At 48.8% G+C, this 27,995-nt stretch overlaps 1 protein-coding gene across 1 annotated transcript; it reads right to left on the minus strand.

Moving 5' to 3' along the window:
- Nucleotides 1-3,535: 3,535 nt before the first annotated feature.
- LOC142896482 (BOS complex subunit NOMO1-like) lies at nucleotides 3,536-27,646 on the minus strand. The gene is given in 48 exon segments (XM_076038181.1): nucleotides 3,536-4,500; nucleotides 5,472-5,564; nucleotides 5,802-5,921; nucleotides 6,601-6,702; nucleotides 6,813-6,923; nucleotides 8,144-8,227; nucleotides 8,341-8,482; nucleotides 9,208-9,335; nucleotides 9,421-9,534; nucleotides 9,887-10,013; nucleotides 10,166-10,325; nucleotides 10,946-11,028; nucleotides 11,106-11,330; nucleotides 12,180-12,275; nucleotides 12,351-12,414; nucleotides 12,644-12,731; nucleotides 12,842-12,978; nucleotides 13,810-13,941; nucleotides 14,030-14,171; nucleotides 14,938-15,115; nucleotides 15,220-15,370; nucleotides 15,465-15,570; nucleotides 15,647-15,736; nucleotides 16,959-17,096; nucleotides 17,228-17,380; nucleotides 17,684-17,756; nucleotides 17,837-17,943; nucleotides 18,083-18,183; nucleotides 18,278-18,323; nucleotides 18,405-18,494; nucleotides 19,065-19,223; nucleotides 19,225-19,290; nucleotides 20,298-20,480; nucleotides 21,366-21,444; nucleotides 21,552-21,707; nucleotides 21,909-22,039; nucleotides 22,123-22,306; nucleotides 22,868-22,965; nucleotides 23,116-23,230; nucleotides 23,358-23,503; nucleotides 24,161-24,343; nucleotides 24,442-24,589; nucleotides 24,701-24,846; nucleotides 24,925-25,010; nucleotides 25,932-26,087; nucleotides 26,188-26,336; nucleotides 26,422-26,683; nucleotides 27,457-27,646. Coding segments are annotated over 48 exon segments (5,976 nt in total). The 5' UTR covers nucleotides 27,473-27,646; the 3' UTR covers nucleotides 3,536-4,368.
- Between the last annotated feature and the right edge of the window lie 349 nt (nucleotides 27,647-27,995).

Consider the following 27,995-nt stretch of genomic DNA (forward strand, 5'->3'; position numbering starts at 1 on the left):
TAATATCGGGTTTTTATTTATTTGAATATCGAACGACATCGTTAGATGGCGAACCAATGGTTAGCTTGATGCTTTAAAAACGTCTAGGCTGGCTCCTCGAAGAACGCTTCCCTCAGACGGAGGACACTCGGTTTGAAGGGTGCAGACCCTGAATTGAGACACAGCAATAGACACACACACACACACACACACACACACACAAACAGACTTCAGCCATTGCTAAATACTGAGTCACAAAAAACAGGAGGTGCTGCGGCAAACGTGACACAGCAGCCATTCAGAAGCCTGAGAAGAAGAAAAAAAAAAAAAAGGAAAAAAGTTACATTACCAAGAAGGAGTCATATCTGTGTTGGCAATAAAGTGGAGCTGCTCCTGAGTGGAAGGGAAAGTTAATTAAAAAGAAACGTGCCAGCTGATGCCCCTTTTTTCCTCTGTGTGCGTTAAAGTCCCGCTAGGAAGGTTAAATACTAAACTCCACTTCGGTTCTGCCCGACTCTTGTGCATTGCTGCAATTGGAGATAAAGGCACAGAACCTAAAACCTTAGTTTTGCTGCACTCACATTAACAGGAAAACAGTTCTGTGTTGTCTGAGATGAAGCTAATTCAAAGGCTAACGCTAGCCAGTGCATACAAAAGTAGTGTTAACTAGCTTGCGCAGAGATGTTTTATATCGTGTTGAAAGGAAACGATTGGTTGGTAATTTTGCCGGTTCGGCAAGGCAGGAGGGCAGGTGATTGGCTGTCAATTAAAGGGGCGGGGCTAGTGGGACAAGCCAATTAATGAATCATCCATCTATCAATCCATTTTCAATACCTCACATGCATGTTTTTGGATTGTGGGAGGAAGCTGGGGAACGTGGAGAGAACCCACGCAGACACAGGGAGAACGTGCAAACTCCACAGGCACGAGAATCGAACCCACAACCTTCTTACTGTTAGGCGGCAGCGCTCACCACTGCACCATTGCGTCGCCCATGAATGATTGAATGAATGAATGAATAAATTATATCACATTTTATTTTTTCTTATGAGTTTTAATTTATCTAAAAGAAAAAAAGTACTTTGCTACAAAATGATTGGGGCCACAATATCCACAGGCCACGCCCCTGACTAGTCCAGAGAGGAAGAGGTTTTCTGCAGACGGAAGACGTCTACTGAAGAGGCAATCAGCACTTGAAGGTTTAACAGCTCCTGCTAATCCACCTTCAGGCACGGTGAGACTGGAGGAAGTCGTCGAGGGTCCCTTGAGCACGATAGAGGGCCTGCTCCAGAGTGATGGCAGACAGGAAGCCGCTTGTGTCCTACAGGAAGTCACGTTGCGGCACGGCGTGAAGTCACATCAGAAATCAGTTTTTGGAGAAACTAAAGAAGAAGAAAACTATGAGTCATCCTGTTGAGCTACAGACTCTGGGTTTATTTTGTTGGCTGTTTGTGTTTTGTTTTGTTTTGCTTCTTTTGTTCTCTGAATTGCTGCCCAACAGAAGGGATCACGTTAATTGGCTAAAATCTCATCAGGGCAAAAAGTTTCTCTGCGAAGCGGCGGAAAGCCAGTTTTGCAGAGCGCCGAGCCCTTTGGAAGACGTCTTGAAACAGGAGGGGACAAGAGAGGAGACACTAGCGAGCAAACGCGTCGCTAATAAGGGAGGAAGATCAAGAGAGAGAAAAGAGAGATAATGACGGGCAGGAAAGGACGTCCGGCTCATTTTGAAGGCTGAAAAAGAAAGAGAGGGGAGGGCAACGCGCGAATGAGACTAATGAACACGAACAAAGCGGGAAAATGAATCATTAGCAGGACGTTTTGACAAAAGAAATAAAAAGGGAAAAAGACTTTCCTCTGAGTGCAGGGCGCTGTTTACGCAGCACGGCTGGGACGGTCTCTGTTGAAACCGGTTCTGGAATTAAACTTCTTTTCATGTCCGACTCGGGTTGTTGCTCTTTGTTGCTTCGCCATGTCACCAATAATAAACAAACACATTCTGTCTGTTTTAACGGCCCCATATGAAGCTGAAGTCTAACAATGTTTTCTAGCCGAGCGTTATGAGTGGAAAGTATCGTCCTTGTTTTATTCCCATTCGCTCCACTTCTCAGAAAGTTGTGCGCTAAATCATCCTTTGTGACATCACAAAGGGCACCACACCTGTCCAGGTGATTCGTGCTCCTCCAGAACGTCTTGGTTTTGTGTCCATGTGACCCAACAAGGCATCAGTGTTAACAGGAAGCACTTCTGAGTTTTTTGAGGGGTTCCTAATCATGTGAGGCTCCGTCTGTCCGTCAACACTCTCTGTACTGAGATAAAAGCAACCTTTATGTAGAAGCCAAACCTTTACCGCACAGATGTTCACACACACACACACACACACACACACACACACACACACACACACACACACACACACACACACACACACACACACACACACACACACACACACACACACACGCAGTGTAATTTCCGACAGCAGACGATAAGCTGACAGCAGGGAAGCCAGTCAGGAAATTGAATTACTTCTGAAAGAAAAAAGAGAACAGCAACACTTTAGAACCGCAGTGGCTTTTGCTGTTTTTAAATCAGATGTCCGTCTCAAAAATCGAGTTCACTGCTACAAGATTTTAATTTTTCCCAACGCTAGATTTTGAGATCTCTCCTGTGCAAAGATCAGCTTTTTCACTCCAGTCTAACATCATCGGATCACACTTTACCTCCCACCCTCCTGCTGCTGAGGAGCAGAGAGGGAATCTCGTTGTGACGTCCAATTACTTTAAAGGGATAATCTGCATTTTTCTTTTCAATTTTTTAAATAAAGAATGAACACAGGTGCAAAACGTGCTTAAGCGCTGATTGGATGAGATTGACAGCCACCGCCCCCACCCACCTCTCCGAAAATCCCATTGACTGGTGATGCACTGCCCCCTGCAGGCAAGGTCGCAAAGCAATTCACTCGACGTCCGTCCACTCAAACTTTATTATCACAAAAAAATAAAAAGGAAACAAAACAAATGATTGTGCACAAATGACAGATGCTGCCCACGTCCCCCCACCCCACCCCAACCCTCGTCAACATAAACTAATTATCTGCCCTGAAATGTTGCCAAATTGGAATATTTTTCATCTCAGTAAATAGTCAGAGGCCTTTTCATCAAATGTCAGCCAAAACTGAGGGCAGATGGTTTAAACACAGAAATATAATTTGGGTTGAGATTTTTTTTTTCCTCCCAAGCTCATGACACAGCCTCAGACTTAAAACTCCTCATCATTTCCCCTCCCCATTTCAGAATCTATTTATTTACATTTTATCGACCTAATATTATCTTCACAAAAGCTTCTTGTTAAAAACTCTTCTTCAACTGACAGAGGCCTCAAAAATAATCACACAAAACTACAAGACCATGATCATTCACATCTGATTAGAAAAAAAAATGTTAATAAATTAAAGTTACTAGTTACTCAGCACCCCGACCCCCGACCCAGATACACCCCCCACAAAGAAATAATAAAGTTAAGGGAGAAAAAAAAATATCACAGTATTGAACCCAAGTTTCTTTTTTTTTGTCAGCACCGTATGGACCAGGTTCCTGAGCTGGTGGATACGGTGCAGCAGAAGACCATGACAAGTGGAGTGTGTAGAACTGTACGGTGATTTGTTCCATTAATGCGACGCGGCCTGACGTCGGGCTGCTGGCAGGTCTAACGAAGCTCCGCCTCCACTTCTGACGAGTCAGTTTTGGGGGAAAATTCTGCACAGCATTAACATGTCCGACGTAGAAATGTAGCGGCCATGCAACGTTAAGGTGGAAGAATTTTAGAGGTCAAACTTAAGATCTGACACAAAAATGTCCCGTGTGTTGCTGAATCTGCCCCAAACCAACGAGAGAAAGAGGTCGCGACCCTGTCACCCCACAGTCGTGGCTTAAATCTGATCCGAAGTCAAAAGCATCCATTCGCTTTAACAACAACAACAAAAAAAAACACTCAAACACAAAGGCGTCGGTTTGATTTGACCTGGATAATAAATTAAACTACAGGTAAAAAAAAATCAAAGTGTCTCCTTCTTTCTGACAAACATTAAGGATTCTCTCAGACAGAGAATGTGACGAAGAAAACAAAAACCAAAAACATGAGAAAGCTTGCTGTTAAATCTTAGCTATCAGTCCAGAGAACGTGGACTGGCTGAGGCGGTGGTCACATGACGGTCACATGACAGTCACATGGCGGTCAGGTGGCTGAGTGGCCAGGTGGAGAGATCAGAGTCCTGGTTTGTGTGTGAGTGAGTGGACCGGTTGCCCGACACCCACGAGGAGCCGCAGCAGCTCCGGCTGCAGCCGGGGACCCTCAGCCGTGAGCCGGGAGGGGCGGAGCTCCGCTGGCCCTTTAAGTCCGTCTGGCCTTCGGCCTCTTGGCCTGACGCTTGGCCTCGTCCAGCGCCGCGCTGTCACCGCTGGCCTGGCTCACGGCCCTCGCGCCCTGGACGCGGTTCACTGCCTGCAGCAGCAGCGGGATCACCTGGCCGGCAAGGAATGAAGGAAGGAAGACAGGAAGGAGGGAAGGAAGGAGGGACGGAAGGAAGGAAGGAGGGAAGGAGGGAAGGAGGGAAGGAGGGAAGGTGGGAAGGAGGTAGGAAGGAGGGAAGGAAGGAAGGAAGGAGGGATGAAAGGAAGGAAGGAAGGTGGGAAGGAAGGAAGGAAGGAGGGAGGGATGGAAGGAAGGAAGGACGGAAGGAAGGAAGGAAGACAGGAAGGAGGGAAGGAAGGAAGGACGGAAGGAAGGAAGGAAGGAGGGAGGGATGGAAGGAAGGAAGGAAGGACGGAAGGAGGAAGGAAGGAGGGAAGGAAGGAGGGACAGAAGGAAGGACGGAGGGACGGAAGGAAGGAAGGAAGGAAGGAAGGAAGGACGAAAGAAAGACAGAAGGTTAATAATCTTGTTGTATTTAGAATTGTTCATGGTCCCGTTGACTGTGACAATCTTCATGGTGCATTTCATGGAGTTAGAACTCAATAGAAATGGATCAAATTTTTTTTAAATTAAAACCTGACGACTTTGACTCTCTCTACTTCAAAGAACTGCCCTTTGTGATGTCACAAAGGGGGTCTGATATCACACCGAAAACGCTCACACCACCCCAGACAGGTGTTGGTTCCGTCCTTCTCCACCTTTTGAAATGCAGAAGGTTCAACAGAGCGTTGGTTTTTGAAGAAAATAAAACCCAGGCTGTAAACAGAGGGCTAAACATGCCGGTTTACTGGAGATCTGCAGGTTTTTTTTGTGGATAATTGTTTGTGCAACGCTGCACCGCCGGAGTTAAAGAAGAAAGAAAGGAGAAAAAATAAAGATCTGGGAATGTGCGTAATATGTGACCTTTAGACAAAGAGTTTCTACTGAAGGCTATAAACAGAGGGCTAATATATTGGCTATACTGTTTCTGCAGGGGACACTAAAGAATCTGACAAGCAGGGGGATTTTTTTTCCGGCTGTACCTTCTCGTGGTTGTAGGCGGCCAGCAGGAGCAGCAGGGTGAGAGGCAGAGCGATGTAGGAGCCCTGGGCAACGTCCTGGTCAGGCACTTTACGCTGTGAGTACACACACACACACACACACACACACACACACACACACACACACACACACACACACACACACACACACACACACACACACACACACACACACACACACACACACACACACGAGATGAGTCATCAATACTAAACACTAACGAGTGTTAAGAACCCGCGACAACACGCCCGCCGATGTTAAAGAGGCTGCTGTGTGTCTGTGGGGCAGAGTGAAGGTGGGCGGAGTCTTACTGTGGGGTTAAAGGTCAGGGTGATGTGCTTGTGGAAGCCGCTGGAGGTGAAGGAGACCTGCGGCAGCGTGAAGTCGTACTGGGAGCGGGACAGCGTGGAGTGGAGCATCAGCACGTAGTTCTGCGGGGGCGGAGACACGGTGACATCATCAAACACGACATCCCTAGCACCGTTTTCGCAAAATAAAAGCGATATTTCGAAAATTTTGACAAAGTACAATTGCGATTAGCAGGTGTTTCCATTGAACGGTGTCAAGCGCATAAGCCACAATTCTCATAAATCTCGCGCCACGAGATTTATGAGAATTGCGTTTGTGATCGTTTGTTTACGTTTGTTTGCTGTCAAGAATGGTTGTTATATTTTTCTCTTTGATTACTTGTGAAAAAAAATATTCCGTCTTCTCCTCCGTCCAAACATAATGCGCCATTTTCACTTGAACTGGTCACGTGACCCTGTTACGTCACGTCCGGTGACGGGTAAATGCCAATAAAGTGTTTCCATTGCACTCTTGCGACACACTGTACCTCTACATCGAGACGTCTGGAAAACCTCCTCAAGAGAGTGAAAAAACCTTTTAGCCATATTTGAGAGGTTTTAGGAAATGTTTCCATTAGCAATCTTTCATTGCGATATTTAGGTTTAGCGCAAGTCTAGGTGTGATGGAAACACAGCTACCGTCACATACACTTGGGATGATGGTTTTAACTCGGATTTCTTTGCTCATTTTCTAAAGACGGTTGCTTTCTTTGTTTTTTTTAATTCAATTTCACGAGCCAAGTGAGGAGCTTCGGGCTTCTACCTCTCCGTTTCTCTCCAGCGGGGGGAAGTGGAAGAAGAGCGACTGTCCCAGAGAGATGCTGTTGATGGGGTTGTCCATATTGTCGCTCTTGTACAGCTTCACCTGGTGGAGAGAGCAGAGCAGAGCAGAGCAGAGCGGGTGAGCATGCGAGGCTCACGTGTCGCTTGAGGAAAAAGCACAGTGGGAGGCCGAGGCGCTGCCGGCAGACCCACCGACAGTGTGGCCAGGTGCTCGGGAGACGCCTGGATGTTCCCGCTGAGGTCGAACTGATTGATCTGCCGGAAGGCGATGATGTTGACCCCGGTGATGTCGCTGCCGCCCACCTGTTGGGGGGGGGGGGGGGGGGGGGGCACAGAGATTACTGCACAGAAGCGGCGCCGACCGCCTTTCAAAAAGAAGGAAATGTTAACGGCAGATAAAGGCTCCGGGAAAAGTCACACAGTGCGATAATAACAGGGAATTAGGTGGAATTAAAGCATTTCCTGCCTTGGCGGAGGATTAGGGGGAGGAGGTGGGAGTTGGGGGAGGGGGGCACCAGCAAACTGAAATTATGAACTTGCAAGCGGGATAATCGCTGCTTTTGTTCTGCCGGTGGAAAAAAAAAAAAAAAAAAAAAAGAGGGAGAAAAAAAGCAGGCATGCGATAAGGCTGCCGGTAATCATCAGCACGCAGGTCCCACAATTCAATTACTCAAGTTTTTCCACAACCTCCTGCGACTGGCGAACCCTCGCGGAGCAAATGAAAGAGCACAGAACCTCCTTTGATTCGCCGCCACGTTTTCCTTCCCGCCGAGTCGCGACGTCCACCGTGAGCTGCTTCTACGGACTGATAAGCCTTTAAAACTTGATAATAAAGACAATTATGCTGCATTAAGTCTCGTCTGTGCTTCACAAATGCTGCTGCTTTTGAACGCTGGAAACCATCAGCCAATCAGCTCCAGTCGGACACCTCGAGGACTCCTGAGCTTTTATTGACTGATAACAAATTTATGTGCCGTCACTTCTGTATCTGACTCACACTCACTCATTTCTGCTTGACGCTGCACATGGAGGTGACCTGAGCTCCCCCAAATAAACGCTCGGCTTGGGATTTTCCTTTTTGTCTCGGCTAGGGCTGTCGGCATTAACGCATTAATCGCGATCAGTTAAATACAATCCATAACGCATTTTTTTTTTAAATCGCAAATGGCATGGCTGACAATACTTCACTTGATGGGGTTAAAACTGCCTTGAAATTACAGAATTTTACACGCGCAATTCAAACCACGATTAATCGCAGTTAACTACGAAGATTCTGCAATTAATAGCGATTAAAAAAAATGAATGCTTTGACAGCCCTAGTTTTGGCACGTGCTCCAACTGCACACCAGTCACGAGGCGGGAAGATGTTCAGGATGCAGCCAGAGGTTCAAAGCCATTTGCATTTAGAAAGAAACAATTCACTCTTTAAGTACAATTCAGCTGCATGTGTGTTTGTGTGTTTGTGTGTGTGTGTGTGTGTGTGTGTGTGTGTGTGTGTGTGTGTGTGTGTGTGTGTGTCTCACCTCCACCCAGCGCTGCTGCGGCAGGGCCCTCTCGATGTGGTCGTTGCCTTCGGCTCGCAGCTGAATCTGATACTTGCAGCCCGGCTGCAGGGGAGACGTTGCAGAACAGCAGAGGACGAGGATGTAGTGCAGGTTTTTTTTTTTTTTTCTTTTCTTCCTTTTCATCACTTGGGACTCTGAAGGAGCGGCGTTCTTACCAGCAGGCCTCTGAGTCTGAAGCGACCCTCCTCGTCGGTGACGGTGTCCTCGCTGTAGAGGCTGCAGTCTCCCTGACCCACCGCCTCCACGGCCACGTCCCTCTCTGCGTCCCCACTCAGAGAGCGCACGGCTCCGTAGCAGCTGAGGACACGAGCGGACACGACACCTCATCAGACCCGGGACCAGAGGAGCCGGCAGTCTTTTTTCACAGACGGGACGTTTGCAAAAACAAACCGGCTGCCTGCAGGGGGAAGGCGGCCGAACCTCAACCGAGCAAACGAGGACGTGATGTGACCGTCGACATTTTGCGGACAGTGTGGAGTGATGCAGTACAGCTGTGGAAAAAAATGTTGTGGAAACCCCCGTGCATTTGTGATACATTGAATTGATATTCACTGTTAAGTCTCGAATGCTCTCAGTCCAGGTCAAAACTGGATGTTTTAGCGAGATACAACCCAAGGACAAGCACAGAAATTCAGTTTGGCCATTGTTTTCTTGTTAATAATAATGAAAATGATAATAATGCTAATAATAAAGAGTAGGCCTTCGCTGAGGCTCAGTCCTGAATAATCATAATGATGATGAATATTTGTGGGTATTGTCACATTTCATTGCAATATTGGAGATGGTGTGAAACTGTTTTCCTTTGAACTGTTTTCTTGTAAATGACGACGCTACAGGTTTAAGCAGGCTAAGCTAACGTTTGCAGCCGGGGGGGGACTGTTTGCTAATGGCTATTGGATTCAAAGTGTCCTCCAGTAAACCAGGAGCGTGATGCCTGTGCCTCTGTGAATAGAAAAAAAGCCTTTTCCCCCTTCAAAAAAAACCCATGATGGCAAATGACACGCTGCGCTCCGTCGTCGCACCTGTAAGCAGTTTTGATGCCCGTTATGTCGATGCCGAGGTTCTGACCCTCCTCCACTGTGATCATCTGGGACGCCGGTTCAAAGCGGAACTCCTTCATCATGGGCTTGAAGTAGTACTGGCCAGGGCTCTGAGGACAGGACGCAGTGATTTAATATGTATTTTGAGGCAGCGAGTCAGCAGGCCGGTGATGAATCCGGAAGCTGGATCCCCACCAGGTTGTTGAAGGTGAGCAGGCCGGTGTCCTGAGTCAGCAGGTTGGAGCGGAACTGTCCTCCGCTCAGAGACAGCAGGACGCCGGACAGAGGGTGACCGTCCTCCGACTTGATCTGCAACCAGGAGATTAATCATCATTAACGGCGGATTTGCTGCCCATACCAAACAGCAAACAAATGTTTTTAATTGCATCAGTCAAGGTTCCAATTTTTTCTCGCCACAACGCTAACAAGGGGAATTAAAGGGCAGTTTACGGTCTTTGTTGTGGGGATTAACAGAGAGGGAGGGCAGGAAAGGACGCAGTTGTTTTGTTAAGAAGTTGAGAAGCCAAAAAGAGTGAGAAAGAGTTAAAAGATTCATTTCGAAACACGTCGCAAAGCAGCAAACACAACCAAACGAAAACTGGCAGCAAAGCAAACTCTGAAGGAAGCAACAGTAGGAAACCTCAGAGTGTTTGGCCGCTACCTTGAAGGTGACTCCGGCCAGGGCGAAGGCCTTGAAGTCTCCCTGCTTCCCCTCCAGAGGACTCAGCACGAAGCCTTCCTTACTGGCGCTGATGTCGTAGTGTCTGTCGCTGTGGAGCGGCCCCACACTGGGAGAGAGCCGAGAGGAAAGACCCGCTCAGGAATCAAAGGGCTTCAGACCGGAAATGAACTGAACTCCGGCTCCACATCATCCCCCACATTGGCAGTAACCCGTGTCTATGCTCCATCAGCGGAAGGAGAAAAGTCCCTGCCGTCGTACCTGTACGCTCCCCTCTCATCAGTGGCCACGGTGATGAGCGGCGCAGCGGCTCCTCTCTCGCTGATGGAGATCTCCACACCCTGCAGCTCCGGCGACACCTTGCCAGCCAGGAAGAGACCCGCTCGGCCGACGATGTCCACCAGGCGACCAGGACACGACTCTGTGGCGGGGAGGGGGGAGACAAGCACTGATGCTTTACAACTGGCTGGCTTTTGAGAGACAACATGGTGAAAAGCAGCCACAACTGAAAGATCTGTACTGCACTGAGACATACTGAGGCCATAAAGCCATTTATTGTATGTATTGTATTCAAATAAAAAAATAAGTCAATTAACATTTTGAGGTAAAAATTTTTGATTGATGGCAAATCTTTTGTATCATTATACTTGTATACTGTATATATATGTGTGTGTGTGTGTGTGTGTGTGCGTATGTATATATATATATGTGTGTGTGTGTGTGTGTGTGTGTGTGTGTGTGTGTGTGTGTATATATGTTTATATGTATATATATTTCGATTTGAGTTTGATTAGTTTAGATTTTTTTCAGTTGCATGTTTGCATTTTTTCTGATTCATATTTTATTTTACAGTTATCATGTTTTACATTTTTTTTTCCACTATCTATTTTCTTTCAGTTTTAGACTTAACAGTCGGAATATGAGGTGGCGGGTGTGGGGGGCGTGGCCTGGACTGAGGGGGGCGTGGATTCACATCATGACAAAAAATGGGCCGTACGGCTCCATGTGAAGACGCTTGTTGAGGAAGAAAAGCCACCAAACCTCCGGTGATGGTGGCCTCGACCTCGGGGGGGTAGAAGAGCAGCTCCTTGGAGGACGGCGTCACCGTCACCTTCTCTCCGGCTCTGCACAAACACACGAGATCCCGTCACCTGGCCGCACCGCTTCATCAGAGGAGCGGAGCGGCAAGAGTGGTGCCGACCTGGCCCAGTAAGAGAACTCGTAGTGGAAGGGCCCGGTCAGCTCGTCCGGCTTCTCCAGGACCGGGGTGGCGTCCTCCTGCGCCGCCCTGTTCTCCTCGGCGGCGGCGCGGCGCTCGCGCTCCTGCCGCCGCTGCTGGATCTCCAGCAGCTGCTGGTCGTGCCGCTGCTCCTCCAGGCTCCGCAGGGGGCCCAGCACCAGCGCCGGCTCGCTCTCGATGGAAGACCTGACCGGAGGAGGGGACGGAGAGAGAGAGAGAGAGAGAAAGAGAGAGAGAGAGAAGGAGGTAGAGAGAGAAAGAAAGAGGTAAAGAGGGGGAGAGATGGGTAGAGAGAGAAAGTGGGACAGAGTGAGAGAGGTAGAGGGAGAGAGAGAAAGAGATAGAGAGGAGGGGAGGAGGAAGAAAGTGGCACAGAGAGAGAAAGAGTGAGAGAGAGAGAGGGGGTAGAGGAATGGTTAGAGAGAGAGGGGGTAGAGGAATGGTTAGAGAGAGAGGGGGAGGTAGAGGAAGAAAGTGGCACAGAGAGAGAAAGAATGTGAGAGAGAGGAAGAGACGGAGGGGTAGAGAGAAAGACAGAGAGAGTTAGAGAGAGAGAGAGAGAGAAAGAGAGAGAGAGAGAGAGAGAGAGAGAGAGAGAGAGAGAGAGAGAGAGAGAGAGAGAGAGAGAGAGAGAGAGAGAGAGAGAGAGAAGCTCAATTAAAAACAAAAGGTTCCAAAAAAAGATGTAAAGTTTTCCTCTTTTTTGTGTCTTAATGACTATTTTTCTAACATCGCTGCCATGGTAAAACTAAGTTAATTGTTTATTACATTTGGTGAATACAAATCACTACTATGTCCCGGGCATAACTGTAGTTGTGTTAATGACGAGCCGTGGTTATTTTTCTCCTCTGCCCCTCAGTAAAAGACAGAGGAAGAGCGTCGATGCAATTCTAAAGATACTGTATTTAGAAAAGAGGAAAGAAAGAAGGAATAGTCATTTGTGTACCAGACGCAAGTAGGGTCTATGTGAAAGTGGAAAAGTGTTGAATAAAAAGAAATTGATTTTTTTTTTTTAAAAAAAAAGCGCGAGGTTACTTGATGGTGACGGTGACGTCCAGGATCTTGTCGGTGGTGATGAGGCCGGTCATGCGGTGGCGCACCGCCGTGAGGGTCAGGATGCCGGGGGCGGAGCTGTGGAAGCAGGAGGGTCACATGGTGAGGGAGGGTTGGGGGGAGGGAGGGAAGGGGGAGGGGCTTGTGGCTTACGTGTCGTAGGTGTAGAACTCCTGCTCGAACTGGTGGCAGGAGCGAGGGGTGACCTTGTAAACACCTGCACAGAGAGACACCTGCCCCATTAATCACCCTGCTCCACTTTCTCTGTGGGCAAAGTGTGCCACAGCGCCCCCTGGCTCCACACGCTGACCTCTAATATTGCTCAGGGTGGGGGGCAGGGCAGACACACACACACACACACACACACACACACACACACACACACACACACACTAATGGAGAGGCTATGTTTAGCTGAGGGGGGGGGGCTGAGCGGAGACCCTCACCAGGCTTGGAGAGGCAGAAGCGGTTGACTCCCTTGGACAGGTTGTACACGCCCACGTTCTCCGGCTTGCTGCCGTCTTGGAAGAACTCCTGAGGGGCCAAATGGGAAAAAAAAATAACAAAATAGAAGAAAAGGTTACAAAGTTGAAGGATAATATTGACGACGGTGCAGGAGCATCTGCGGGAGCGAGCGCACTGACCAGCGTGATGGCGTGGGAGAGGGAGCAGCGCAGGATGTAGCCAATCTGCCTGAACTCCACCCCCGACACGTCCGAGTCCAGGACCTCCACCTCCACAGACTTGTTCTTCCAGCACCACTCGTCGTGAATGATGTTCACTGGCGGGCGCAGAGGGATGAGGATGAGGAGGACGGGGAGGAGGAAGAGGAGGGGGAGGAGGGAAGAGAACACGAGGTGAGTGAAGAACCAACCAGATTGTGTGAAACGAACTTAAGCAGTGTGTTCAAATGAATGGTGTGTCAATGGGTTCCGTTTCGGACACCAGCCCTGACAGTGATGTCACAAAGGGCATTAAAAACCTCTCAACAGCGGCCCTGCCTCACACTGAGACCGTTTCGCTCTCTCTGTCTTTATGACAGGTGCATTTCAGCAGGAAGAGCGTGCGAACCACCAGAGGGCGACAGGGGTCACACAGGAGGACAGGTGAGGTTCGGCTTAGACAACTCCCCTCAACCTCACATGGAGTGGACTGCTCCTTTAAATGCGTCGCCCCTGCCAGGATGGACGGTGAACTAAATCCATCCAAAAGGAAAAACTTTGCTGTTCAAGCCTTCAGGGGAAGCAAACTTTGCCTGCGCGCTGCAGCGCCGCCGCTCGGGCAAACGCACTCCACAGATGCAGGCTGCGCAGACAGCTTGCAGGCAGGAACACACACACACACACACACACACACACACACACACACACACACACACACACACACACACACACACACACACACACACACACACACACACACACACACACACACACACACACACACACACACACACACGGTGGGGAAAGACTTGATGTCGCCGACGGCCAGTGCAGATGCGCAGCCTGGATTGGCATCAGCGCTCAAATTCAACTTCCTGCACTGCGACTGATGACGGCGAGGCGACGTGCACCTTGCAGTTATTAGGTGTCCTTGGTGCGGGCAGGCAAACCTTTGTATTTCCCGGGCAGAACGTCGTCGAAGGAGAAGCTGAGCGCGTCGCCGGCGCCCTGCAGCGCCGCCGTCCTCCTCTCGCCCTGCCGACTGACCGGCAGCAGGCTCACCGACAGCTCGTCCGAGGACGCTGGAGGTGGAAGCGGAGGACGCGGGGAGAGGTTAGCAGTGACGGTGAAGAGGCGCCGGTCGACCTCGTGAATGAACGGCCGCATTACCCAGGCAGAAGACCTTCCCGGACACAGAGGCCATGAACTGGGTGAAGAGCAGGTCGGTGAGCGGCCGGTCCACCAGGGAGACGTCCAGGGACTGAGGCTGCAGGGCCAGGCCGGCTCTCACCTCCGACTCAGGGAGAGACACCTGGACAGGGAGAGGATTCCCGCGAGTGGGTTTGTGTCAGGTTGGAAGATTCATTTCACAAGTTCAACTCCAATGAATTCAATAAAAATCAGTCAATCAGTGAGCTATCAACACATTGAGGCTGTTTGAGCTCCTTTTGTTCTTTGAGACTCTTCCAGATGGAATCCAGCAGGGGTGGGAATCGCTGGGTGCCTTACCATTCAATTTGATTCCGACGCAATTAATCACGATTAATCGAGAATCGCCCTTTGCAACTGTATTGGCAGCTTTGGAGGGTTTTCAAGTGGAGGGTTTTCTGTCTTTTCCTTCAACTCCGGGTGCCAGTGGGCGATATGGTTCCTCACGTTCGTTGTAATATTTGTTTGTAGCGCGACACAACTTATACACAGTGTGACTTTTGTCCAGTTTCTTTTTCCCTTAAACCTGGCAAAACCCAAAATGCTGCCACAAGCCGGCTGTAAATCCAGAAGCAATCGGTCAAATTTGTTTTTCAGTCGTCTTTGATGCCGTGTGCGTCGGTGTCTCGCCTCATGAGTTGGTTTATGTCTGCGTGCTCATGTGTCTAGTGTGCGTCACCTTAATCGGCCCGGTACAACGCTGCAGTGCTGTCGCACATGAGTCCCAGCATCATTAAAAGAAATTATTCTTTGAAATCTGTGAATCGATTCATAATTGGCAACGTCACAGTCGCAATTAATCTAAGAATCTTTTTATTTTCCCACCCCTGGAATCCAGCTGAGAGGGTCGGAGTTCTCCTGCTCCTCACCTGGACGCTGTAGTCTCCAGGTTTGGCCTGGAAGCAGAAGCCCCCCTGAGGGTCCGACTCGATGGTCTTGCTGGAGGTCTTCTCTGGGTCTTGGTGCTTCAAGGTGACCTTATAGCGGCCCTGCTGCTTCATGCCCTCGGGCAGACGGCTGATGGAGATCTGGCCGCACACGCTGAACCTGCGTGGAAGAAGGAGGAGAGAGAGAAGAGATCAGATCCAACAAAACAAAATCTGTTGGGTTTTTTTTTTTAGATCTAAACGTGTGAGAGAGCTGCGACCCACCCTGCAGTGATGATGTCAGGAAGCTGCGGCGTGTTGGGAGCAATCTTCACCGTGACGGACTCAAAGAACATGAGCTCCTTGCTGACGCGGATGGTGTAGGTGCCCGCCGTCATGTTCTCCAGGCGGAAGGAGCCGTCCTCCTTGCTGAGGACTGCCGAGGGCACAGTTACAGTTACGCCGCGAGGCGACAGTCAAAAACACGCGGCGCCCAACGACCCGGCAATGGATGCGGCCACCAGCTTTACCTCTGATCTGATTGTTGAGGGACACCGTGGCGTCGGAAACCCCCTCGCCGTCGACGCCGTTCAGGACTCGGCCCATGACGGAGAAGCCCATCACGCGGAAGATGGGCTGCACACAGTGTCATCGCGTGTTACTCCTTCGACGACAGAGAGCATTTGCAGAGCGAGCAGAATGGAACTCCTACCTCCAGTTTCAGGCTGTTGTGCTCCACCTTGAAGTTCATGCGGGACGGAGCGACGTCAAAGGTGATCCTCTCCCCTCTGTAGAAAGGCACCTGCAGCCAAGGAACAGAGGCGGGACGGTGACGGAAGCATGGAAGCAGTCGAAGCGCTTTGTTCGCAGCATAACCGCTCCACTGCCAGAGGAAAGCATTCAGCTCACTGCAGGCGGGCAGGCAGTTACTCTTTTGTTACATTTTGGCTAAAAAAGCCACAGAGAGGCTGTGTTGAGTTTGGCCGTCTATTTTATGCTTCACCCGAACACAGGAAGATCAAATAAAACAGCGTTTTGAATGACATGAGGTGTAAAACACAAAGCCGGAAGAGCTTCTCACTGCAATGGGGCTGCAACGACTCCTCCAGTAACTCCATATCAAAACATAATGGAGGAATTTCATCTGCCGAGGTGTCGTTCAACTCACTGTAAAGCTCACGTTTCCCACGGACTCTTTCTAGTGTGACACAACGTGCTTCCGTTCATCAAAGTCAGTGGGCAGGGCTAATGCAAATCTAGTCAAACCCACTGCTTGGTCAGAAGTCTTTCTTTACATCAGCAAGAAGAAGTCTTTCCAAAAAAATAAAAAAAAGAGGAGATTTCTGATGGGAGTTGGCGAGAAATATTATTTAATTTTGTGTCTCAGGAAATCTTAAGTTGAAAGTAATTTCATTTATTTTTTATTGGAAATTTTGAGTGAAACTACTTTGCATAATATGCATGCAATAAAATGTCAGTTTTTCTTAAAAAGGAAACAAATTGGTTGCTATTATCAAGTGATCAGTCTCATTTTCTATTGTATATTTATAATTGGGCTTTAATTAAGCAAACATAAGTTTTATCCAATTATTCATCTTCTATTCATTCACTCATTCATTCATTCATTCATTCATTCATTCATTCATCTTCTATACCCGCTTATTCCTATTCAGGCTCACGGGGGTCTGCTGGAGCCTATCCCAGCTGTCTTAGGGTGAAGGCAGGGTGACACCCTGGACAAGCCGCCAGTTCATCGCAGGGCCACATAGAAACAAACAACCATTCACACTCACGTGCACACCTATGGACAATGCATGTTTTTGGAGTGTGGGAGGAAGCCGGAGAACCCGGAGAGAACCCACACAGACACAGGGAGAACATGCAAACTTCACACAGAAAGGTCCAAGGCCCGGAATCCAACCCACAACCTTCTTGCTGTGAGGCGACAGCGCTAACCACTGTGGGCCAACCCACAAAAGGCCGCTGGGACTGAAGTCTAACAGGTGTGAGCTCTGAGTTCTTACCACGGTGTAGTCGCCACTGGCCAGAGAGGGAAAGACGAAGGCGCCGTCGTCCCCGGACAGAGCGCTGCACAGGTAGACCAGAGAGTCGTCGCCAGACTCCGCCCCCTCCACTGGGGACGAGTTGCAGCCAACGACATCCTGGAAACCCGGCAACACAACACAAGAACTGTCAAACACACTCTTATAGAGACATTATGGTAAAACTCACCAGTCCAGGACCACTTCTCACTCTTTACTCTCTGTTGAAACGGTCAATAACGTGGCTTTACCTCTCTGTTGACTGTGGTTGAGTACAGGAGGAAGGAGACCTCTTTCATCGGCTCCCCGTCGCTGCGAACCTCCCCGGACACGTCGTAGCCTCCAACCAGCAGCTGGTCGCCAGCGGGGGCGTTGGCGTTGGAGACCTGCACCGTAGTGGCGCTCTGCAGGAACACAACAAAAGGTCACGCCGTGAGCCGCACTCAAGGTCGGACGAATTCATCCATGAGAATGGAAATGACTCATCATTGTTGACAATATTTTCAATCTAATGATTTTGGGTGAAATTGACCGCAAAGTTTTTAGATGTTTACTTGAGTGCAAAGACACAGATTTCTATTTGTTGTCATTGGACATATTGTCACCGGCGAGTCTCAACAGTTTTTTAAATGTCACAATCGCTACACCACATTCTGACGATTGACACGGTCTCCTGTGAAGTGAGGCTGAAGTTCAGGAGGCCAAACCTTCTCCAGAGTCCAGGAAGGATGAGAAGCTGTGATGTCATAATTTCCAGGCAGAACTTTTAAGAAGGTGAATCTGTTTGAAGGGAAACAAAGCGTTAGAAGTTGTGCTGCGACAGTAAACATATGTGTGTGTGTGTGTCGCGAGCCACTCACTTTCCCCCAGGCAGCGTGACGACACTCTGGAGCTTCTCATCAGTTCCAGTTCGGGTGAGTTTCACTTCCACTCCGGCTGGACCCAAGAGATGACCTTTACTCAGAACCTGACAGAAATTACAGGAGCAAAGAAAACACGCCGGTGAGAGGACAATTAGTGGAAAGGAACTCCAACTCAAACAATGAAGTTGTGAGACAGAGTGGTTGAGTTAATGGGGCACAGAGAGTGTGCAGGTCCTTCCTTACCGTTCCAAAGACAGAGAAGCCGGTGAAAACAAAATTGATGTCCTGTTCTTTTGTACAGATGTCACTCACTCCATCCACATGAAGGTCAACACTGGTTGGCTCTGTGGCAATAGCAAACAAACGTACTCAGCTAATCCTGTACTATATCATAACAATATGGCGGGGTGCAGCCTGTCGGAAAAAAAGAGAACTTACCAAAACTCCAACCAAGAGGAGGCTCGATCTTCAAAACAAAGTCTCCCTGAGGGAAAGACAGCTCATCAGTCGCCACTATCATTGGGAGCTATATCAGGCAAAGCGTTTAAACAGGTGAAGCTCGTACCTTGTCATAGAGAGGTATCATGAAGTAGCCGTTGATTGGAGCGCAGTCCGTTTGGTACTTCAAGGAACCTTGTTTTGTGTACAGTTTGATCTAGTAATGTTGAAGGAGACAGAGAGAAAATTAGCAGGAAATAATGAAGCCAGACTTGTTAGTAACAATGCTAACGGTATCTTCAGTGCATCAGCGAGATTCTCTGTAAAATTTCGCAACCGATTAGCCCACCAGCTAATCCCATGGACACGTTGAATGAACAAACACGGATTAAGATTTAGCCTTTGCCTTGTCATAATATAGGTTGTGTGCAGTAGTAGCAGTAGCAGTAGTAGTAGTAGTAGTAGTAGTAGTAGTACGGACTGGAGTCGACTGTAGCCTCCCTTTTGACAAGTATACTAGTGCAATATGACAGCGTCTTCGTCGCCAATTGGTCCGTTAGCCGTTTAGTCAAAAGTTTGTCAAGTTAAGCATGAAGCTAAATTAAAGTCTGACAACTGATATCGGAAATGCGTGCGGCGTGTAGTGGGCCACACTTCTGAGCATTCCAGCAATTCTTTCATTCATTCATTCCACTTTTAGCGACGTCTAACCTTCAGCACGGCGAACTACGATAACGCGGCTAGCTCCCGGCTAGCCGCTAGCCAGCCGTGACGGTTGCACTCTCACCTCAATCAGCGAGTAGTTGATTTCTACGTCGGATTTCACGAATCCGCCGCATGCCACCACTATGTCATCCGAGGAGACGGTGGACAGCTGGGAATAAATTATGCAAAACAGCGCCCACAGGGCTCCCACGTCTGCCCGGATCATAATTCTCAACATTTTCGGCTGACTGGTCTTTCGCTGAGCCAAGCCACAGCACGCTGCCTCCGGTTCCGTACCAGCTGGGCTGCTGTCACAGGGAGGCTGCAAATAGCAGTGGCGCCCTCTGTCGGCTTGGAAGTCTTTTTAAGTGGATGGAATGAATGAATGAATGAATGAATGAATGCATGCATGCATGCATGCATGCATGAATGCATGAATGCATGAATGAATGAATGAATAAATAAATAAATAAGGACGTGTATTTTTACAGAACAAATTTAATTGATATGATAGAAAAGCTAAAACAAATAAAACTACCTCAATAAGCTAAACTATTCAGAATACAAATGTTCTATATCTAAGTTTGATACAAAAATAATCAGTCAGGCAGGTGTAACAGGACTCACATCCACTAATTTTGTGATATGCAAAACCTGACAAAATGTAAGAGCCAAGGTGCACTGAGGGGCTTGAAGTTGACAAATGAACTACAGAAGCACACAAGTTTTTCCTTCACACACTTCTGCAAAAGACATGTGGTGCACTGTCATCAATGTGTCAACAGACGACACGATGCCAACGGTAAAGATGGAGAGCAAACAAAAATACACACCTCAGAATTGTTAAAACAACACATTTACAGTTGATATTTTGAGACACGTTAAGCCTCTGTAATCCAAGACTTAAAGCTGTAGAAATAGTTGAGGCAAACTCTCCCAGGATGCACAAAAACCCCCTCTCCTGTAAACATAAACGGTACAGAAGTAAGAAAGAAAAGAACAGTGTTAATACTTTAAAGTGCACAGAACCCTTTTTTTTCTGCAGTGGCTGCTATAGGAATCCTTCTCAGAAGGAAAAGACCACAGCATAGAAAACACAGCACACATAAACAAAGAACCGTTTTGGTGGAGGAGAACTCGACCCTCGTGGCCTCATAACAAACATAAACTCACGACAGTGGCAACAAACAAAGACTTAACCACAGGTAAATGAAGGCAAGACTACAAATTCTCCCACGGTGCATGTAGCCTTTCCGACAGTACACAAGAGAACACTGCCATAGCGTTCTTTGATCTGTCCGGCCCCTCCTCACACGTGCGTGGCAGAGTCCGGGGGCGGGTGGGCCAGGAACAGGCCCTCGTTGTAATTGTTGGAGAAGCTGGTGTGGTAGCTGGAGCTGCTGCCGCGAGGCTGCGCTCTGGACACGGGGGACCTCACCGTGCGCACCTCCTGGGCCTGGCACAGCTTCTGGATGAGGAAACGTTTGTCGCGGCCGTCCTGGTTGGCGGACAGTTGGAGACAGAAGGCGATTGTGTGAGTGAAAGCAGCAAAAACAGTAAAGGATGGCTCTGGACTGATGAAGAAGCAAGTGTTCAATCTCGCCAGAGGAACAAGGGTGTCCGAGACCAGCGGCCGGTGTGTGTGTCTGACACAGGTGTTCCCAGAGCATCAGGAGTACACGTCTTTTATACCGTGGAATAAACAGGAGCATGAGATGAATAAACATGAGTATATAATGACCAGATGCATGCGTCATTTGTTGAATCTGTGTGTAACAAAGAAAAATAATGATAAACCAAACTGCTGGTAACACACAAAATGCAGGTATTTAAAGTCTCCATGCGTTTGGTTCGTCATACTTTCAGATTTAAAGTGAAACCTGCTTTATTATTTGAGGGCCGAACTAAACAGCGTTGAAGCCGATGCGTGGACGTTTCACAGTGAAACCCAGCACATAGAAAAACAAGATCCAGCACATTGTATATTATGATGAAAATCAAGCAGATCCGCCGCGTTTTCCCATCATTGACTTCCTGCCTGAACGTTTCTACCTGCTGCGATCAACGCAGTAGCGACGCGAGAAGCGCCAATAAATAAACGGCGGCGTTCTTTACCAGGGCGTCGTGTTTTTACGCTTGTGGGACGCTTGTGAAACGCGCCGGCGCTGCGCCTGGTTAGAACCTGCACACTGACTTTAATGGCCGCGTTCTGCTGCGCAGCCGCGAACGCTCTGCTAACGCACTGCAGAAGGCCCTGTTTAAGGCTTGCATGAGAGGCCGCATGCACTGAAGGTTTGCTCATCCCCGGGAAACGTCCCTAAGAGTCCAGTCGCCACAGATCACACGGTTCAACAATCATTTCTCCACCACGAGGCAAACCCACCATGGCTAGCTGCTCCCGCAGCTGGTTGATGACTTTCTTGTGAGCTCCGGCCAGCGCGATAGCATAAAACATGGCCAAACTGGAGAGAGAAGTGGGGGTGGGGGGAGGATAAATAAAAATGAGGCTCGTTACTGATGATTCGAACAGCTCAGGCACGGTTGGCGACCGCCGCATAGGAAGTCATACCAGGTGACGACAAAGAAGGAGACGGCGAAGGCCTCGGATGAGAGCATGTACAGCAGCGTCTGCACGCCGTGGGGCAGCTGGGAGACGGCGGTGGGCAGCGCCTCCCAGGAGGTGGTGTAGTTCACAAACGGTCCGCAGGCCTGGGAACAGTTGATCCTGATACACCGAGAGGAAAGACAGATATGAGCGGCGCACGCACTCAACGCAGTGGAGGGAGGAAAAAGACAAACAGAGACTCTGTTTATATTTCAGAATCGCTCACGGGAGCGATTCGAACCCCCGGCGCTGATTAAATCGTCGGCGAAGTGCAATGTCACGAGCAAACACTGACTCAGCGGACGACTCGGCGTGACTCACTGCGCTATGCTAACAATGACGGGCAGGCACGCCAGCGCCAGGCCGATCAGCAGGACGCCCAGGAAGAAGAAGTTGGAGCTGGAGGCTCGGAACGGACGCGTGGACGGGCGGCAGTTGTTCATCAATGAAACCTGGCAACCGAGAGCCGGACGTCAGGGATTCATTTCTCTCATTTCTCTATTTGAAACGAGAGGAGATTGAAACACTTTTGTACCTTTTTGATGTAGAAGATAAAAAAGTACTTGATGGTGCAGATGGCCGGCAGCAGCGGGCTGTAGAAGGTGCCGATCCAGCAGATGGTCTGGCCGTACACGATCTCCAGCACGTTCTGAGGGATGGCGAACTCCTGCTGGCCCCACCACTTGGCCAGGCCGCAGTCACAGTGCTTCACAACCAGCCTGCAGAGGGGCCACGTCACTCATGAGTCACAGCAAAAGAGGACGAGGAGGATCAGGTTTGCACCATCAAGGTGCCACATGGTAACCACTCTCAACTGTCCGCTCGTGCAGAGGGCAACGTGGACATTTAGCCCTCTGTTTGTTGCCTCCAGCTTCCTGCTGCAACTGATGTGTTATTGGAGCTTTCACATCTACAGGAGTGTGTATATATATATATAGATATATGTATATATCTATATATATATACATATATAAATATATACACATACACATACATATATATATACACATACATATATACACATGCATCCATATATACACACATACATACATACATACATATATACACATACATATATATATATATACACACACATACATATATATATACACATACATATATATATATATATATACACACACACATACAGATACAATACACTTTTACAATGCACATGATTACATTCTTTAAAGAAGGAATTGTAGTCAAGGTGTTTTTTGGCTGTTAACTGTTAACAAAATCCTCTTCACAAATGTTGAAACATGTTTTTTGGTTCTTACTTTCTGGGGAACTCAACAAAGATGGTGACTGCCGCGACGATGATGAAGTCAAAGATGGTGAGTTTGTACATCTCCTGGCCGACACGGGTCTCCCAGCACTGTTGACACCAGACACATGAATCCATTGAGGACAAACAGGGAACTTCTGCAGCGACTGTTCACAGACACGGCTTGACTGTTCAGGTACTGAAGTCAGCGCCGGCTCTCTGCGAATACAAAATCCCACTCGGGTGGAGGAAGTGGCTCACAGAGTAAAGCCGATGGTTGTAGCCGCAGACGCACGGCTCGTCCCTGCACGTGGTGATCTGAGACCAGAGGGAGAAGAGCAGCACGCCCACGCTGGTCAGCCGCATGAAGACACACCTGGGTTGGAGGGGAGGGGCAGAAATACGGCGTGTCAACACCTTGACCCAATGCACCTACTAATACACAGCCAGCGTCTCCCACAGAGCAGCTCAGCGACTGCAGGAGGGGCGGACCGACTGAGCACCTCATGAGCGTGAAGCGGATCTCGAAGGCCGGCGAGTAGTCCTCGTAGCTGATGATGACGGAGAAGAGGAGGGGCGTGATGAAGTTGGCCAGGGTGATGACGATGGAGGGGAGGTACTCGTAGATGAGGTCCACGATGAAGTTCTCCTGCAGACAAGCAGGCACCACCAGTGAGGTGCGTTATTGAGGGAGACTTCTCTTCAACACTTTTTCTGATTTCATCCCAGGAGAAAACATCAACCATCAACCGACACAGTGGAGGCTCACCGTGGCCACCAGGCCTGGACGGTGCTCACATGCTGTCTGAAGGACTTGGAAGCCCTGTTTGCCCTAAAACAGCAGTTTTAGGGCAAACTATCTATACAACAAAACAAGGGCAGTCGTCGTGTGAGAAGTTCTAACAGCAGGTCAACTAACCTGCCAAGTGGAGGCAACAGCGGTACAAAAACTCACTGGTCCAAGACAAAGTGGAGTCTTTGGGACACTTGGATGACACCACACCAGCAGTGTGGTCACACGTCATGTTGTTTTTGAGCATATAGGCACAATGAGATTCCACTGTGCTGGCATCGGGGGGGGAACTTTCCTCCTCTGTCAATCTTGATCACAAGAGTCTCCAACAACAATAGAAGCAAGTAAAGAGCGAGTGAAATGTCAAAGTTTGGTGAACTGGACCTTTAAAGCAAAGTCTGATCTGTGCCTCGAGGGCAGTGTAAAAAACTGGAATGCCGCAGATCATTTCCCCGCCTCTGTATTGTTCAGAATACAGACGTACCAAGGACAGGACACAGACGGTTTGGCTACCTTGATGTCGTCCATCTGTGCTTTCTGGGAAAAGATGGTGGCCCTGTAAATGCTGTAGAAGCAGGCGGCCAGCACAGCGATGACGAAGACGTTGAGGATGACGCGGATCAGGTAGATGCGGCACTTCTCCTTGCGGGTGCGGTCGGCAATTTTCTGTTTGATCCTCTCCTCCTCCAAGTCCGTCTGCAGAGGCCAGAAAACGGAAAAACTGTCACCAACGAGGCGCCTCGACGACAAGCCGCTGTCAACTCGCTGCTGCGGTGCAGAGGCGGCGCGCTGACCCGCAGCTCGTACAGTAAGCTGCTCCTCTTCAGCTTGGCGGCGTTCTCGTTGGTGATGCAGAAGTCCCAGCCGGCGAAGATCTTGTTGCAGAAGCTCTGGAAGCGATCCTCGTCCTGGACCAGGTTCCGCTTGAACCCAGTGGCCGACCTGCAGGAGGGGAGGGGTCAATCTGAGGCCGCCGTGCTCGCACATCATCATCATCATCATCATCATCATCATCATCATCATCATCATCATCATCATCGCTCTTCGAGGTACCGCTTTACGATCCAGACGAGGCTGAGGAAGAGGTAGGCGATGGTGACCAGCAGGTAGGCCAGCGGCAGGTTGTAGGTGAAGTTCGGGAAGTGGATTTTGTCCACCTTGTAGTAGCCGTAGAAGAGGTACGTCTGCTCCAGGAAGCCCTGTGGAGGCGGGCGACAGAGAGTGAGCGAGGAGGCAAAGCTTCAGTCGGCTCTGACGGGATGAGGAAGTGCACTCACTCCTCCTGACAGCAGGTCTGTGATGTGCTCGTGGAAGATGACCAGGCCGCGTCGGGAACTGCTGGGGTAGGAGCTGCAAGTGCTTCCTGTGGCAAGAGTTGCGTTCTTTGATCAGGATCCCTTCACTGACTTTTGTTTTTTGGAGCTTTTTGCACCCACGTGCAGAATGAAACACAGATTTCAAGTCAGATTTTTTTTTTAAAGATCAATCGAAGGCCTTCCTGCCACGGGAGAGACAATTTGTTTTTTGCAGGCCTGCAATAAAAGTAAATTAGCAGGATTCCCACTCTAAACTATCCCACAAACAGAGTGAAACAATTATGAACACATGTGGATGACTGACTGTTGTGCATCACGTGCCTGGTATCAACTGTGTGTTGAGAAGCAGGTAGTGGGTTGACAAAGATGGCAGTAGCTGCGTTTACATTAGTTTTTTTTTTGTGTTTCTTTTTTTAAATAAAAGTGATATTTCTAAAGTTTTGACAAAGTACAATTGCAATTTGCAGGTGTTTCCATTGAATGGTGTGAAGCGCATAAACCGTAATTCTCGTAAAATCTCGTCCCGGGGGATTTACGGGAATTCCGTTTGTTTATGTTTGCCATGAAGAATAGTTGTTATATTTTTCTCTTTGATTACTTGTAAAAAATAATCTGTGTCCTCCTCCATCCAAACACAACGTGCCATTAAGATGACGTGTGTACTTCACGTCCGGTGGCGAGTAAATGCGAAAAAAGTGTTTCCATTACACGTTTGCAATATACATTTATATCAATATGTCTGAAAAACCACCTCATGAGAGCGTAAAAACCTTTTAGCGATATTTGAGAGGTTTTTAGAAATTTAGTTTCATTCCCAGTTTCTTATTGCGATATTTGGGTTTGGCACAATTCTAGGGGTGATGGAAACGCAGCGAGCGGCTGTTTAAAGAGGCTGTTTTTGCCCTGAGCCCCAGTTACATGTAGAAAACCTCTGTTTGTGAGCAATAAATGAAGAACAAGGCCCTCACCGTCGTTCCGGTTGAAGGTGATGTTCCCTGAGGCCCGGGGCACCACGATGATGGGCAGCATGACGAAGCTGAACATGAGCAGGAAGATGATCAGGTTGAGCATGACCAGGAAGCGCAGGAAGGAGAAGTAGGACAGGATCCCTGTGCCAAACATCCCTGTAGGAGGTCGGTGGGGGGCGGGGGGGGATGAAAGTGGACAGATTAGCCGACGTAGTGCCAGAGGAACCTCAGCCCCCCCCATTCACAGCCTTCTCACCCTCGATCACGTGGATGTCTCCCCTCCAGAGCTTCATGGAGCTCAGCCACTCCTGGCCGTCGTCCCTCAGTCTCCTCAGGTATCTGCGGGTGCTCCTCCTCAGCTGACTCCAGCTGCTGAGCTCCCCGGCCTCAGCGAGACGCTGCGTTCTGACAACAACACTCGTTGTGTGACACACTTCCAGTTTACAATGCACCCGGCCCAGTCGGGATGACGCAGCGACGGCGTCCTTACTTGTCTCTGCGTTTTTCAGCCATGGACTTGGCCAGCTCCCGGATGGGTCTCACCTCCGTCTGGCTCCTGTGCTTCTCCTCCTTCTTCCTGAAGGTGTTCCCGCTCCACTTCCAGCTGCCGGACGAGCTGAGCGGCGACCTCGGGTTCCTCCGCTTGGCGGCCGCTGAGGACGACTTCCTGCGGTAGAGCAGCGACTGGTAGCTGGGAAGCTGGTCCAGCAGCGGGTTACTGGTGACTCGTCCACTGTGGTCAGTGTAGAAGACTGAGGAGGCAGGTTGATGGAAATATATATGTTGTCATGATCAGACACAAAAGTTTGAAAGATGGCAGCCGTGTGACGTTAACAGCTGGAGGACGATGCAGTATTAGATTGAGCGGAAGTTACGTCATTTGATAGTTCGTTTACGGAGCATCAAAACAGCAGGGAATTAATTTGAGAAAAGGAAATAATTTAAGATTGTTTAATGATCTTCTGTTGAAAATTCCTTCCATCCCCGCATTAAAAAGGTGTAGTTAAACAGAGTGTGACAACAGAGTTGTTGTGTAATAACAACTGGAAACGTTTTTGGGCAGAGTTTTCAAAGTTTTCTCAGACAGTTTTTAGTTGTATTTACTTTATTATCTGTTGTAAAGCTATTGTTCCATTATTCATACAATGGCACTGATTTAATTTAGCATACAATTTTCTCTGCCAATTTAAAAGCAGTTGTTAAGCAACCCTTTCAACTTTTAATTGTTTCAACATCACTACCAGGAACATTTTTCATCTCAAGTTTCCTGGATTGTTTCGAAGAGTACTTCTGACCCCTGGTTTGAAATCCAGACGCAGAGTCAGCGGAAAACATAGACGCCAACAACCGAGTTTCGGTGACAGCTGAGAAAAGCCCCAGTTTATCAGTGCGCTCAGCATTGTTCGCTTGGTGTTGTTAGCCTCCGTTCAGCCAACTTCTGCACTAGCCTAGCTAGCTGTCGGCTAACACCGCCGCACAGGTTTGAATCGGGACATTAGTAGCTAAAAGTGAGGGTGAAACTCACCTGAGTCCACCTCCATGGCTGCTGGTTTCCTCTCCCACCTCCCACCACCGGCAGTTTAAAAATGCCGAGGCAGCTACGAGCCGTCGGTAGCGGCGGTAGCGGCGGCGGCGGCGGCGGCAGCTTCTCACAAACGGGCTTTGTGGACAGACAGGGAGTGGACGGTCGAGCTCCGTCAGGAAGAGCCGCTCAGTTTTCCCGCAGACAACAACTTCCTGAAAGTGGAGACACCGCAGACCTGAGATCAGCTGCTCTGCACTGACATCGCGTTTCTTTTTTTCTTTTTCTTTTTTGGCATAAATAAATCAGCAAATATACTGTTTAATTCGAATTTTCTCTTTTTCAGACCTATCCTTAAATACCTGGCAACCCCGATTGTCAAATCTTTAATTAAAGGTGTTAAGGCAAAAACGGGGAGGTGTGTGGGTCCTTTCTATTTATTTTCCTTTCGTGTGTGTTGAAAACCAGAGAGGAAAAGTAAGCCAAAAAAAAATGTTGACTCACACCTTTTCAAATGTGGAATACAAGTTTTTCTCTAGCAT

Source organism: Nelusetta ayraudi, unplaced genomic scaffold (assembly GCF_046127955.1).
Source record: "Nelusetta ayraudi isolate G7.1 ecotype Tasmania unplaced genomic scaffold, CSIRO-AGI_Nayr_v1 ptg000004l, whole genome shotgun sequence".
NCBI classification, from domain to species: Eukaryota; Metazoa; Chordata; class Actinopteri; order Tetraodontiformes; family Monacanthidae; genus Nelusetta; species Nelusetta ayraudi.